This window comes from Rhinopithecus bieti, unplaced genomic scaffold, assembly GCF_001698545.2.
Source record: "Rhinopithecus bieti isolate Rb0 unplaced genomic scaffold, ASM169854v2 scaffold_17275, whole genome shotgun sequence".
Taxonomy (NCBI): Eukaryota; Metazoa; Chordata; class Mammalia; order Primates; family Cercopithecidae; genus Rhinopithecus; species Rhinopithecus bieti.
Window position 1 is genome coordinate 1,417,512 of NW_016808908.1, and position 14,989 is coordinate 1,432,500.

Below are 14,989 nucleotides of genomic sequence, written 5' to 3' on the forward strand. Positions count from 1 at the left end.
CCCTAGAACTTAAAGTATAATAATAAAAAAAAAAAAAGAAAAAAAAAGAAAAGTTTGCCAACTTTTGAACTGAAGGGTTTTTTAATACCACCTTTTAAGTACCCTTTTCATTCCAAAAACTTCTTGGTTAAGATTTTTTAGGGCAAATAAAGGGGAACCTTATTTCACTGAGATAATTATAATTCTAAATGACACATAATTATACAGGCTGCCTATTATTGCTTTGATAAAAACAGGCATTGGGCTTGGCCTCTCCACAGACTGCTGTACTGGTCAGTTTCTACTTTTCTATTATGGGTGTCTATTTCACACACTCACATCAGCTTCTTCACACTCTCATTCCTCTGCTGCTGCTACCTCTTCTAGGATGCTTCTTGAGGCTGCATTATCTGCCTCCTTTCCCTTGTTTCTTCTTGCTAGTTTTACCATGTTTCTCAGGTACTCTGGATTTGGTGAAAATACCAGAAGCTTTGATCATCTCATATTATTTACCTTATTTGGTTCCAGCTTATTTTTTAAAAACTTCAGTGTTAAATATTTGTTTAGTTATTCACATACTAATTCATACTAACTTCTTGCTTATCATTCCCCTTCTTGCATCTCAGTCTTTCCTTTTGGGTTTAATTTGCTTCTTCCTGAAGTGCATCCAAGTTATCACTCCATTTGTTGTTTGGGGGTACTGGGCACCTCTGGGAGTGGCCCTGGATCAGCTCTTACCATTTGCAACAATACTGTCTTGCTCATATTTGGGAATTTCTTCTTTGGCCCTACCCTGCCTGTTTTCTGTCTTTCAAGGTTTCCTTATAATTTCTTGTTTGATGGATCCAGTTCTTCTGGTCCAAAGCAGATACTGATCAACTCACTTTAAAAACATCTTTTCCGTCATTAGGGGCAAAAAGGGAATACCACAGAATGTGCTCAGACCTAAACTTTGAAATGGAAGCCTCCCATCTGTTGATCTCTACATTTTCTCATTTACCAGCATGCCAATTAAAATGAGGCCACAAGTCTTTTACCTGCAGATATGTACATGTTCCATTTCTCATTAACTGTCCTGACGGTAAGTCTGAAGGGCAATTTCAAGTAATAGTAAGAACACAGGCTGCTGAATCCTACATCTTGGAACAAATCTTGATTCCATTGCATTGTATTTGACTTTCAAGCAGTTAGACCACCCTGAGATAAATCGTTTCCTTATCCATAAAAGAGAGATAATAACACTTAAGTATTTGGGTTTATAATTTATAAATGATACAGTGTATCACATAAAGTTTGATTTCAAATATTCTAGCAATCATGTTTGTTTTCTGATTTCTCCCCATTAGTTGTGGTCATACTGACTTTCTAAATCCCTATTTATTATTTTGCCTTTTTTCCTACGCTAAGGATAAATCAACTGGATAATGTATTGGAAATGCCAATGAATCTGGAAAGTTCTTAAACCAAGTCTTTTCAAGTGAAGTCATAATAATCCATAAGAATTCTACTTTTGATAAAAGGTAGAACAAACTAGACTTAATATAAACACTGATTATAACTTTTAAAAGATGCACTGGAACAGCTGTGTTTTAACAACTAAGAATTTTTGAAAGAGTATAATCAATTTTCAAAAAAAAATCTGCCTAACAAAAACTACAGGGTATCCATTACAGAAGCTTATGCAATAATAAAATCAAAGTAATTAATTTTGAAAAGCAGAACTAAAATGTACTATGCTGATTTCAAAAAGGTAAGAAGAAAATCTCTTTCATATAATACAACAGCTCTACATGGTTACAAATGGTCTGCTACCAACATAGCTATCTCCAAATGTCACTTATTTGGCTAAAAAAAGTCAAGGTTCAGACACAAAAGAACAAAATGGGCATACGCAAAAGAAAAAACAAACTAGTTAAAAGTAAGACAACTCACAATCAATAATTTAGCAACACAGTACACACATAGAGAACCTTCTGGGATGACATCTTAGGGCCTAATGTACATGCAAATCAAGCCAACTTTTCAGGAACTCATTTAATGTTTTCAACTCTTTTAACAATGGAAACTTAAAACCACAAGGTCTCAATGACCTGAAGCCTCATGTTTTGGGAATAAGGAATACAGAACAATGGTTTGGGTTCTCTATAGCATAAAAATTATATCCTGTTGTGTTTTTCCTAGGAGGAGAGAGAGGTCTAACACAAAGAAAAATTGTTCTGATCTACAGTTTGAGATACGGTTAGAAGGAAAGAGTACATTGAGGGCAGCTCACTGAGTAAATGACCAGGGACCTAAGCAAAAAATGATCCCACGGAGGTTTTTATTTTCAGAGAACAAAACCCTTGGCTGGGTGAAAAAAAGGTCAGGAAAAGAGAGGGAAAGAAGGGTAAGGAGGGAGTCCTCCATTTCTTTTGAGAGCTAGCAGATAGGCTGAAGCCATGGAAATAAAGCCAATGCTGAGGAAGAGACCTGAGACAGGCCAAAAATAAAAATAAAAAAATCAGATCATGGTCATGGATCTTAAATACAGGGTCAAGCTGTGCCTCAACTGTACAGTTATATAAATTAATAAGATCTCTTTACTGTTTAAGCCTGTCTGAGCTGGGTTCAGTTACTTGTAAGACAGAGTCCTAACTAATACAATATTGAAATTATGTAAATCTTTCATAAACAGCAAATCTGTTTTTGATACAGTAAGCAAAAATATTTCCCAGGGATGAAATTATCTAGCAGTTTTCAAAGGTACTTTGTAATCCTTTCATGGATCTTGGGGAGGGATGAAGAGTAAAGAGAAAGACAGTGACTGGAAATCTTTGTGAACACACCCTGTCACAGATGCTGGATCCACTAGTGGCAAAGAATAATATTTCCATTTATTTTGGCTTTTGGACAAATGCATCATTCATATCAGTAAGGTATAAAAATTGCTCTTGATATATAACCCAAACCCAAACAACAACAAACATATTTAAAGAAATCCAGCAATTGTGGTTAACATGAAGCTATGCGTAGAAAAACCCTAGTTCTAATTAGAGGACTCAAATTAACTATGTTTAGAACCATGTCTTTACAAAGTTGTCAATAAAGTGTTAAGAGATAAAGGTGCTATCTTCTTTCCCAATTTTCTTTGTATCTTATTGAAGCGGACACTACAAAGCATAAAATCCTCTTCAGCCTTAGTTATAGTAAAAGCTACTACTTACTGAGTACTTATTATGTATCAGGCACTGTGGCAAAATGCTTTATATACATCTACTCATTTCATTTCTGTTTTTCTCTTGCTTCTTTTAGCAGGACTTAAGATCCCAAATGAAATATTATAAACAACACTTTCCAGAGTATGGTCATAAAATGACAAGGCTGGAATTAAATACTAGTGATAATACTGTAACTGGTAATATTTTCTGAAGATTTCTTGCTTTCCAATATCTGTAGGATCCATCTAATACACCTAGAATGGTTGCAACTAAATGGTTAATTTCTGAGTCTGGATTTTGAACTCCATCTAAGGGCTTATAATAGCAAAGACAGAAAAGGTAGGAAAACTCCGAATTTACCACTATCTTAAGCATATCAAGAAACCAGGTAACTTGGAGAGTCCTTACTTACAGCAAACTACCTCTAAACCATTTTGCTTGGTGTATATTCCAGAAAATGAAATGTATTCATTTCAAACCAGTGCTACTCAAACAAAGTGTGGTGTTATGAACCTGGTGTCACTCCACAAAGTGTTACTGTCCAAAATGACATTTTTCTATATCATCAAGTACAACAATGGTTATTTCAAGCTGATTTTTGTGTGTGTAAAATATTTTCTTGACAAAGGGACTGATGATTTATATTCACCCAAGCTCCTTACCTACCACAAACTGGTAACAGTTTATGGGCCAGCTATTCTGAGTAGCAAGCATTAGACCTCAATTTTGTATATTGCTTCCAGTTTTCTGTCCCTGCTGTCACACAAAATTCAAATAAATTAACAAGTAAATACTTGGCTTAAACATAGTAATAGAAAAAGCAATACAATTAGCAATTGACCTCACCTTTGACAGAAGCAATTTCACACAGGAAACATGACCCTCATAGACAGCAGACAGAAGAGGAGTAATATGATGTTTATCTGGAGCCTACGAAATAATAAAGAGATAACCTTATCCGTTTTCATTTCTTCCTACTTTCTAGTTTTAACTAGAAATCTAGTAAGAGTTTTACTAGATTTACCTAGTTGCCTTTCTACAAATAAATAAATAAATCCACAGAGTCAAGTGTCTAGTCTCTTAGAACCACCAGAGACCCAGGCCCATGAACAATGTCTTTCCTTAGGAGTCGGAGTAGTAGAGCATAGGGAGCAGGGCTTTGACCTCAGCTCAAATCTTGGCTCTGCCACTTACTGTGGTACTGTTATTTAGCCTCTCTAAGCCTTGATTCCCCACAACTGTAGAAATGCCAATGTGGTCCAGTAAGGGAAGACAGGGGTAAAACACAGCCAATGACGAGGTAAAGGGCCAGATAGCACGGCATCCCTTGAAATACAGAAGCTACAAAAGGCTAAAGTTGGAAGATGACTGCACTTTTCTGACCACTTGCCCATTGACCTCTGTCCAATAATCCAGTTCAGATTTAGCCTATGACTGCAGAGTCCTATGCTCTATTACATCATAGCCATTTGTTACCCACAGATAGTGCTAACTCCCTAAGCTTTAGAACTTGAAAAGCAACAGCCACAGGGGAAACATCCTAACCTTCAATTTTGTCAGCTTTAAAAGTCAGGTTTTTTGGCTTATTTTAAAATCCCACCTCTGTATTTCTAAGTTATAGGCAATTTGGCATAATTTCAGACTGTATTCTTATTTAGAACGAAGTTTCTACAAATAACTATTTTATAATCTATAGAAAACAATTACCTATAGCATATTAACAGAAATTTTTTTCAAGAATGATCATGTCCTCTACGTACATTAATATCTGCTCCTTTCAGCAGCAGAAATTCCAGGATTTCAAGCTGCCCACAATCTGCTGCATAATGAAGAGGCTTCCTTCCACCTTCTAGTGTCCGGTTGACATCTTCTCCCTTATAAGAAAAGCAAATGAAAACAATATTTATATGAATGGAAGACTGAAGAAGTGAAACGAGGCACCTGATATTTTCACTTTCTTAAAGCCGTGTTTCATGAAACAACATTTCTTGCAAAATAAAATAACCAAAAACTTGAAATGAAATTCTGCACAAGAGTTAACATACAGTATGATGGAAATTCAAGCCATGATTAGTTAAGCTGAAAACAATATACAACAATGATAAATGTACTGAAATACATTACTGTCCTCCATTTCTAAGGAGTTCAATCAGCATAATGTCAATATGTGACCACAAGAGACTAGTGAGTTCAAGCACTGATATTTTACACAGTTCATATTACACGTATTTAAATTCTTCAAAGAAAGTATTCCCACTTTGATGTAGGCAGTCATCAATATCATAATGTAATTTCAGTATTAGGTATTAAGAATTTATTTCATTTAACATTCAGTAAAGCCCAATTGTGTGGTAGGCACTGTGCTAGACAGTAGGAAGACAGTGGTCAGCAAAATCAGACAAGACTCCTGACTGTATGAAGCTTACCATCTGGGGTTGGGGGAAAGATATTAATAATCACATAATTAAACATATAATTTCAAAATACAAGTGCTATAAAAAAAGGACCTCGGGGCTTTCAGAAGAACATGACAATCCTGGTGATGAATGGAGGTATAGTGCCAGAAAAATGAACTTAAGTCTAAAAAAGTCATTTTCATTCACTGAAGATTAACAGAGACTAAAAATGATGACTACTTTCTCTATGGACCTGCTGCAACACATCTGGCACTGTGATACACCCATTATTTCTAATCTTCAAACTACCCCAAGAAGAGAAAACCTCCATCTAATATATGAAAAGTCTAAAGCTGAAAGAGGTTAAATAACTTTCTACTGTGGTTCAGTTAGTAACAGAGATTTAAACCCATTCTCTTTCTGTACCAGCATGCTGCTTCTATTTCAGTATTTGCCCCTTCCCTCTTAGGAGAGTTCAGATTTCACTGAGGAGCAAAACATTCTAAAGAGTTTATCCTCTCAGCTGGGTGTGGTGGCTCACACCTGTAATCTCAGCACTTTGGGAGGCCAAGACTGGTGCATTACTTGAGCCTAGGAGTTCAAGACCAGCAAGGGAAACATGGCAACACCCCATTTCTACTAAAAATACAAAATTAGCCAGGCGTGATGGCATGCTCTTGTGATCCATCTACTTGGGAGGTGAGGTAGGAGGATCACCTGAGCCCAGGAAGTTGAGGCTGCAGTGAGTCATGACCCTGCCACTACACTCCAGCCTTGGTTATAGGAGTGAGACCCTGGCTCAAACAAAGTTTATTTTCTCAACAATTGTATTATTCACTTAGCATAGTTTGGTCAACTCATCAAGCCATACCCTGAATCAAGATGTTCGGAGCCCTATCATTTTACAGCCACTATAAACCATTCTTTCAAACACACATACTCCAAACTCCCCCTCCCCTTTGTCACTTACCTTCCCATTAATTTAAATACTATAGGTCCTACAAGCCTCAATCAAATTTAAGATTTACTCTGTTATGAAATTTTCCATGATAATGGTAAGCTCTCCTTCTCGTAAAACTCACAAGAATCAGTTAGTATTTAAATATATGGTACCCTTACAACTTCGTGTACGCCTTCTTTCCCAACAGAATGCAAATTCCTTGACAGTAGAAATTATGTTTTCTTCTTTATATTATCCTACAGTACGATGTGGGAGTTAAGAGCAGGTTCTCCATCACCATTAGACCTTGGGCAAGTTACCTTCTATGTGCAGAGATGACAGTACCTATGGCTCATGGAGTTGTTAGGGTTAAACTACATGATCCATGTAAAGCACTTAAATATCATATTAGCTAATATTAATAGAAATACGGTTAGCTATTATCTATAAGTATTATCTATGTACACAATAGGTATACTCAAATATGAATTCACTTATTTTTAAGCATTCTGAGAGAAGGGTGATATCAACTGTCTGCCATAGCAACCAATGGTATCAGTGAAGCACTAAGGGAACTAAATTATAGAGTGTTTCCAAATTCAAGCCCACATGTGTATTTCAAATATATATATTTTTGGAGGATCAAGAGTTTCATCAGAAAGCATTTTCCTATTCTGAAATATTAGATGATAAAACAATCTAACTTAAGACTACTTCAATAATGCAAAGCAATAATTTCTAATAGATTGTTTACTTAAGTCCGTATCTGATATATGCATTACAACAGAGCCTCCTGTAAATCAGGATATAGGAGGAATGTATAATGTATATACATGTAATATAATGTATATATATAAGATATATATAAGGATGTATAATGTGCCTAAAATCACTGGAGACCAGGTTAGCACTCCAACTCTACCACTTAGCTGTGGGACCAGAGACCAGGTACTTTCTAAATTTTAGTTTCCTTATCTGTAAAATGGGAATAGAAATACCTACACTTCACAGGGTTTCAGTGTTTCATTAGAAGAGATAACTCATGCAAAGTGTTTAGCATAGTGCCTGAAACATTGTTTAATAAATGTTTAATGAAGGCTATTATATTTAATAAAGGTTAACTATTATTTTTGTGGATTCCTGGTACTGGCTTATAGTAGACTTAAAAGATTATTCAAAATAGGATTAAGGCAGGTTTCTGCATAATGAAATATGAATAATTAAAGACATTTATTGTAACATTCTTTATATTCAAAATCAAATTTAAATAGGAAGGGCAAACTGGCACATCACCTTAGTCTTTATTCACAACTACAAAAATGTTGTTGAGGCAAAGAATGCTTAACAATTCAGATAAAATTAGTTTTTCTCCCATTATTAACATTTCCTTTCTATTAATATTAGCTGGACAGGATTAACTGGATGAGACCTCAGAGTGAGACAAAGCAAATAAATAAGTGCAATAAATCATCAATAAGATCTTTGTCAAAAATACTTCCCTGAATCAAAAATGTTACATCCTCCAGGGCCAGGTGCGGTGGCTCATGCCTGTAATCCCAGCACTTTGGGAGGCCGAGGTGGGAGGATCACGAGGTCAGGAGATCGAGACCATCATGGCTAACACGGTGAAACCCCATCTCAACTAAAAAACACAAAAAATTAGCCAGGCATGGTGGCGGGCGCCTGTAGTTTCAGCTACTTGGGAGGCTGAGGCAGAAGAATGGCGTGAACCCGGGAGGCAGAGCCTTCAGTGAGCTGAGATTGCACCACTGCACTCCAGCCTGGGCGACACAGCGGGACTCCATCTCAAAAAATAAAAAATGTTATTTCCTCCCTTGCACTCTTAATACGAGTGCAAAATGCCTATGAAATGGAGCTGTGAGTTTAAACTTTCTCCTTTATCCCTTCAGACATTTACATTACAATTCTTATTTTAGCAGACAAAAAGACGATGAGACTGAAAAGGCTTTGTGTGACTGACAGAAAAAAATCCTTGTCAGCAGGGCCTTAGCAAAGCGGTACTTACAGAGAAATTTATAGTACTAAATGCCTGTACTGGAAAAATAGAAAGATTTCAAATGAATAATCTTTGTATTTCCATCATAAGAAACTAGAAAAAAATTAAATCCAAAATAAGCAAGAGAAAAGAATAAAGATCAGGGTAAAAATCAAAGAAACAGAAAACAGAAAAACGAGAGGAATCAAAAGCTAATTCTTCAAGATCAATACAACTGATAAGCCTCTACCAACGTCATCAGGAACAGGGCGAAGAGACAACGTACCAATATCGGTCTATAGACAGACAGATTACCTCCCCACAAAGAGACCTTCAGACTCCAGATGGCACCACCGTAAATTCTACCAGACATTTAAGGGAAGAAGTAATACCAATTCTACCCACTCTTCCTGAAAATGGAAGAGATGGGATGTTATCTCAACTTATTCTATGAGTTCAGCATTACTTTGATTCTAAAACAAGACAAAGATGTTATAAGAAAATACTATATGCCAATGTTCCTCATGAAAAGTGATGGAAAAATTTTAGACAAAATTTTAGCAAAAGTAATCCAACACTATGTAAAAAGGTTATTATACCATGATCCAGTGGGGTTTATCCCAGGAATAAGGTTGATTTAATAATCGAAAAGTCAGTGAATATAATTTACCATTTTAACAAACAAAGAAAGCCATATGATTGATCATCTCAATGGATTAAAAAAAAAACCCAATATGCATTTCTCATCGGAATTTAGCAAACTGGGATAAGAAAGAAACTTCCTTGGCCTACAAAAAACCTACATTTAAGATCATACTTAATTGGTGAAAGACTGAATGCTTTCCTCCTAAGATCAGGAACAAGACAACGACGACTGTTCTTAACACTTCAGTGTTGCACTAGCAGTTCTAATCAGTACAACCAGGCATGAAAAGAAATAAAAGGCATCCATTTTGAAAAGGAAGAATTAAAGCTGTCTTTATCTACAGATCCCATGGTTAGGGGGTGCTGAATGACAATTTCACCAGCACTCTTGATGGGTGGCAGTGATGAAATAGGAAAGGAAGATAGTGCTCTATATAGTTCCTTTCTTCCCTGCCTCCAGCCTATACTCTAGGCCTTAGTGACATCAGCAGAGATACAGTCATCTATTCTGTAATCTTCATTCTAACTTCATAAAACATTACCAGCTACAGAGAAAAACAAAACCCTAATTTTCTTTCCCAAATTCTGGGGATAGAGAAGAGAGATACACAATCCTAACACGTTCCTTAGCTCACATGGAAATGTTACCATGTTTTCCTTTTCCTCTGGCTCTTCCACTTTCCACAGAGACTATTTTAAACCTCTTCTACTTATTACAGACAATAGACTTCTGTCTTCTCTTTCCCCTTCATTCTCAGCAGATGAGCCCATATCCTTCTTTATACAGAAGACTGCCTTCAGACATGATCTCCCTCATGAACTTCTACCACACTTTTTTGGAACTGACCCATCCTCTCATCCTATCAAAAGCCATCCCTCACCTATGTTGTGTATATCATCCCTTCTTTGTTTTTTTGGGGAAACTTCATGATTATTTCTTTTCTTGACAGTGTTTTCAACCTCTCCTGTTTCATTGGCTCCTCACCAGCATGTGCCATTCACAGCTCTTCCACTAAGAAAGCAACAGCAGCAACCTCTCATTGGACTTGACATCTGCCCTTCAGTTACTGTTCTCTTTCCTCCCTTCCAGGGCTAAACTTTACAAAAGGATTGTCTATATTTGCTATCTCCAGTGTTTCACTGTCCACTCTAATTTGGCTTCCACCCTCAACACTATTACCATAACCATTTATGCCGAGGTCAGGGGTCTCCATGTTGCAAATACAAAGCTTCCCCTTACTCTTAAAACTCTTTCCTTTCATTGCAAAATGAAGTCTGTCAGTCATTAAATACACAACCTAGACTGTATTATATTAAAACAAACTAAGTTGTTTTGAAGCTATTATTTTCTCTAAATATGGTATACTCCATACATGTAATCTAAGTAACATGTAATGTATACACATAATATACATATGAAACTCTACTACTTCATAGCATATTCTGGTGAGTAGTTTAAATTAAATACATACACTCTATCTGGAACCACCATAGAAACCATAACATGCTTTAGGATGGGCTGACTTCTGGTGCCTCTAAGAGTAAGATGAGGATTTAGATTATAGTGGAAAGGAGAAAGTCTATGTGAAATTCTAAACCAAATGGAACCCAAGAAACGTCTTAAGATTACATTCTGGCAACCCGAGATTGGCTTCTCTGAGTCTTCCTTGGTCCTAACCTGAATTCCTCTTACTGTTAAAAAATTAAAAAAAAAAAAAAAAGTGATAATGCATTACCAGTTTACATCAATAAGTTGGTGAGTTCCATGTTGGAGGAGAAACTAATTATTTTATCATTTATTCCAATGCCAAAGTGTAGTGCTATAATTTTGATGTGTGTCCAGGAAAATCTCATGTTGAAATTTGATCCCAATATTAGAGGTGGGGGCCTAAAGAGAGGTGTTTGGGTCATGGGAGTGGGATCTCTGATGAACAGATTAATGCTCTCACTGGGTGTGGGATAAGTGAGTTCTTATCCCATTAGTTCTTTTGAGAGCTGGTGTTAATAAGAGCCTGGCACCTCCTCCCTCCCTTGCTTCCTCTCTCACCACGTGATCTCTCCACACCTGGCTCCCCTTCACTTTCTGCCATGAGTGGAGGCAGCCTGTGGGCCTTCACAGATGCAGGTGCCCAATCTTAAGCTTTGCTAGACAACAGAATCATGAACCAAATAAACCTTGTTCTTTATCAAGTATTCAGCCTCAGATATTCCTTTATAACAACCCTAAATGGACTAAGACACGTGGCATTTTAGGATTGGGCACTGGACAGGTTTTTCAACTTAAAAAAGTTAAATATTATTGGTATTTTCCTGATATTCTTGATATATAATTGCCTTCCTTTAATCCTCATAGTTCTTGTTTATATGTATCTCATTACATTTACCTCTATTTGATCAGGTATTTGTTATTCATATACTTTAATAAAAACTTCATTAAAGAAAGGACAATGAAAGAACAACGTCTTACTTGTTTATATACTGCCTACAATGTCTGTGGGTGACGTGTGCATAGCGGTCTTATTTTAATAATTCCTATAGACACTTATAACAGCTTTGTCACAATGCAACCTGCTGCCTACCAAACAGCTATTACTTCAAAAAGTGGTATTTTTAAAACGTTATTAGGGTCTCTGAAAGTTATACAATCTCGGTATTGGAAGGGGCTCTGAAAGTCATCTAATTCAGCTACCCATTCTATGTTTCAATCCTTGCCTGTGTCTGCCCAACCTATAACTGAGTATCTCTAATGAAAGGTAATTCAGAACCTTGCTGATCAGTCCATTCCTGCTCTCAGTACTGGAAAATTCACTGTTTACTAGTTATGGTTCTATCCCTTGCAGACACACGGCACAAGCAATTCTTATTTTTACATTAGGTTATTAATTGTGTTTAGCAGTCATAACACACTGTAACTACAATTAAATATTTTCATTGATTTGCTGTTATCCTGAATTTGAGTCACTAATGGGTCAGAGAGACCTCTCATGTGCTGATCCCTGATTTAGTTCATGACACTTTGAGCCAATCATCCTTTCCTATCATTCCCCCAAGGATATCTTTGAAACATTCAAATTTCAGTGAAGTATTTCAGATTATCTTTATAACAGTCTAGAAACTTCAAAAAAAGAAAATCAGCATAGCATGATTTCTAACTGATCCCCTGATAAGTGTTATAAACCACCGCATTGCCACCACATACCCACTTATAAAATAAAATCTGGAAATTACAAATTATTTTAGCAAGGCCTACCATCCAAAATACAACCATTGTTAGCACTCTGCTATAAATGTGTTTAATCCTTTTCTATGAAAATAGTTGCTTTAAAAAGTTGTCATTACACTATGTATTCTTTCACATGAGACATCATTCTTGAAAGATACATATATTCTATCAAATGGATGTACCGTGGTTTACTTAGTCTAATTCTAGACATGCAATAAATATCAAATATCCTGTAACACTAAAATTCTTATTTTACAGAACATAACAGTTCCATATTTCATTGATTCCAAAGCACACATTTTTCTGTATTTTAATGTCCCTAAAATAGGGTCACAGACACCACTTTGCCTTGGAGTTTGGGGGAAAAGTACTTACGGGTTGATAATGTACTTTGTGGAAACACTAACAATCATTGCCTATGCCTGGCTTCGCTACTGAAACCTATACATGGGTGGGTTAAGATATTAGAGTGTAAAGTATAGAATTATATTAAGCTGACTCTGAAGAACATAAATGGTGAAATTCACTGATTCAACCTGATGATATTATTCTCATGAAAATTTGGTAAGTGTGCCGTCAACTATTTTTAATCCAGAGAAGAGAAATTAAATATTAAATAGAACACGTCTTAGATCTAATTTCTGAGAGCAACGTTATTGGCTGTACAGGGAATATCCCTAGAGCTTAATATATGCCACCTGGCTATCCCCACTGAGTTATTTGCTTTTTTTTTTTAACAGTATTACAAACAAGGGAAGATTTTCTACTTTGTCAGTATTATTCAGGAGGAACATCTGCTTGTTTTTTTTTTTTTTTAAGGGAACATCTGTTTTGTTAAGATCAAGATAAACGAAGTGTACTGCCTCCTGCTTTACCGCAACAACAGAATGAAATGAAACTTATATGGTATACTTTCCTCTTTACAATGCCAAGTTGTTTTTTCCTTCTAGTATTTTATGCTTATTAAATAGTTTATTCTAATATTTTCCAAAGACATCAATTTGGTTACTTAATCATTCATGAAACATTTACTGATAGCTTATAAAGTTTTGGGAATTGTGGCAAGCATCTGAGATAGTGATGAAAAAGGAGTCATTTGCCATAAGGAATTTGTAGCCATAAAAGGCAAGACAACAAGTAAACCATTCATACAATGTGATTAAATTATATTAAGTGATTAAAAGCTGCAGTACAGGCTACAAGTTTGTTTTGGGAATACAGAAGAGGAGATGTAGCCCAGCCTGGGAGGGGTCTAATCAAGCTACCATGAAGAGATAATAAAGCTTGGGCTAAGCCTAATACTTTTTTTCTTTAAAACAACAAAAAAAGTCTTCATGATTTCATGTTTTTTAAAACAATGTAATGAAGTTATGCCTTAGGCAATAGAGAACATAAAAGAACCACCAGCACTAGGATTCTTCTAGTACACAAGCAGGTTTTAAGTGTGGTCAGAGGCAATCCTCACATCCTAACTGCTAGCACACCCTAACTCTGGATAGTATTTCCTCTTTAAAGGATAGGTAACGAAGAAAACCAATATGGAGGTATGTGTATAAAAACTAATCATAGGGCAAAAGAAATATATTGAAAATCATTTCCTCTAAAATGTAGTAGAAAAAGAAAATAAAGAAAAAAAACTCTAAGGAAATACATACCTCTGAAATGATTTAATATAAGAAACTTACTTCAGTGTTTGCCTCGGCAGCACATATACTAAAATTGGAATGATACACAGAAGATTAGCACAGCCTCTCTGCAAGGGAGACACGCAAATTCATGAAGCAGTCTCCATTTTTTTGGTTTTTAATTAAAAAAAAGAAAAGAAACTTAACTTTAGAAAACATCTACAGAGTAATCAAAATGGAATCCAAAAGACATGGGCTCAATAAGGGTGTCTTAAGAAGAGAACAGGCAAACACACAAAGTAAACAAACTGAGGTGCAGGCTGATAGGAAAGGGAAGCTGCAGAGAAAGTGACATATAGCAAGGAAATTAAAACTGCAATTGCAAAATTAAAATATGTACCAAAGTCAGTAGAGTTGGGAAACACTATTCAAATTAAGAAAACTCAAGTAAAGACTTGAGAACAAACTTAAGAAATTTCCCAGAATACCAAGGTAATAAAGTAGTACAAATGTTTAAAGAAAAAGATGATTGGTATTAGGAGTGTAAAGTTCTAACTTACAAATGATACAGAACCAGAACGAGAGTAGAAAGTTTTAAAAAGTTTTCTGAACTCAGGAAACGCCTGAGCCGATAGATTATAAGAACTCACTGTACTGTAGGCAAAATTCAGCTGATTTTCCCCCCTCCCAAAATACAGTTTTAGAATTTCTTTAGATAAAGCAAAAGATCCCCAAAATTAAAAAGTCAAAATCACATTAACGCCAAAAAAATTAAATTAGACGGGTCTCATATTTGTGGCTTCCTTAGAACACCAAATTCCAGAGGACTACAGAGAGAAACTATCTATAGCAATGATTATTTGGATAGAGTTTGAGATATATACCTCTTTTCTTCTTTCTTTCTTTTTTTTTTGAGACAACATCTCACTGCCTTGTCCAGGCTGGATATGAACTCCTGGGCTCAAGCAATCCTCCTGCCCCAGCCTCC

General features: G+C 35.9%; 1 protein-coding gene across 1 annotated transcript in view; it reads right to left on the reverse strand.

Moving 5' to 3' along the window:
- MTPN (myotrophin) overlaps positions 1 to 14,989 on the reverse strand; it is a 53,381-nt gene that overhangs the window by 22,483 nt on the left and 15,909 nt on the right. Inside the window, exons 2-3 of the mRNA XM_017887743.1 lie at positions 4,937 to 5,050; positions 4,023 to 4,106 (exon numbers count right to left, since the gene is read on the reverse strand). Coding sequence (XP_017743232.1) covers positions 4,023 to 4,106; positions 4,937 to 5,050 — 198 coding nt within the window. The remainder of the gene's footprint in view (positions 1 to 4,022; positions 4,107 to 4,936; positions 5,051 to 14,989) is intronic.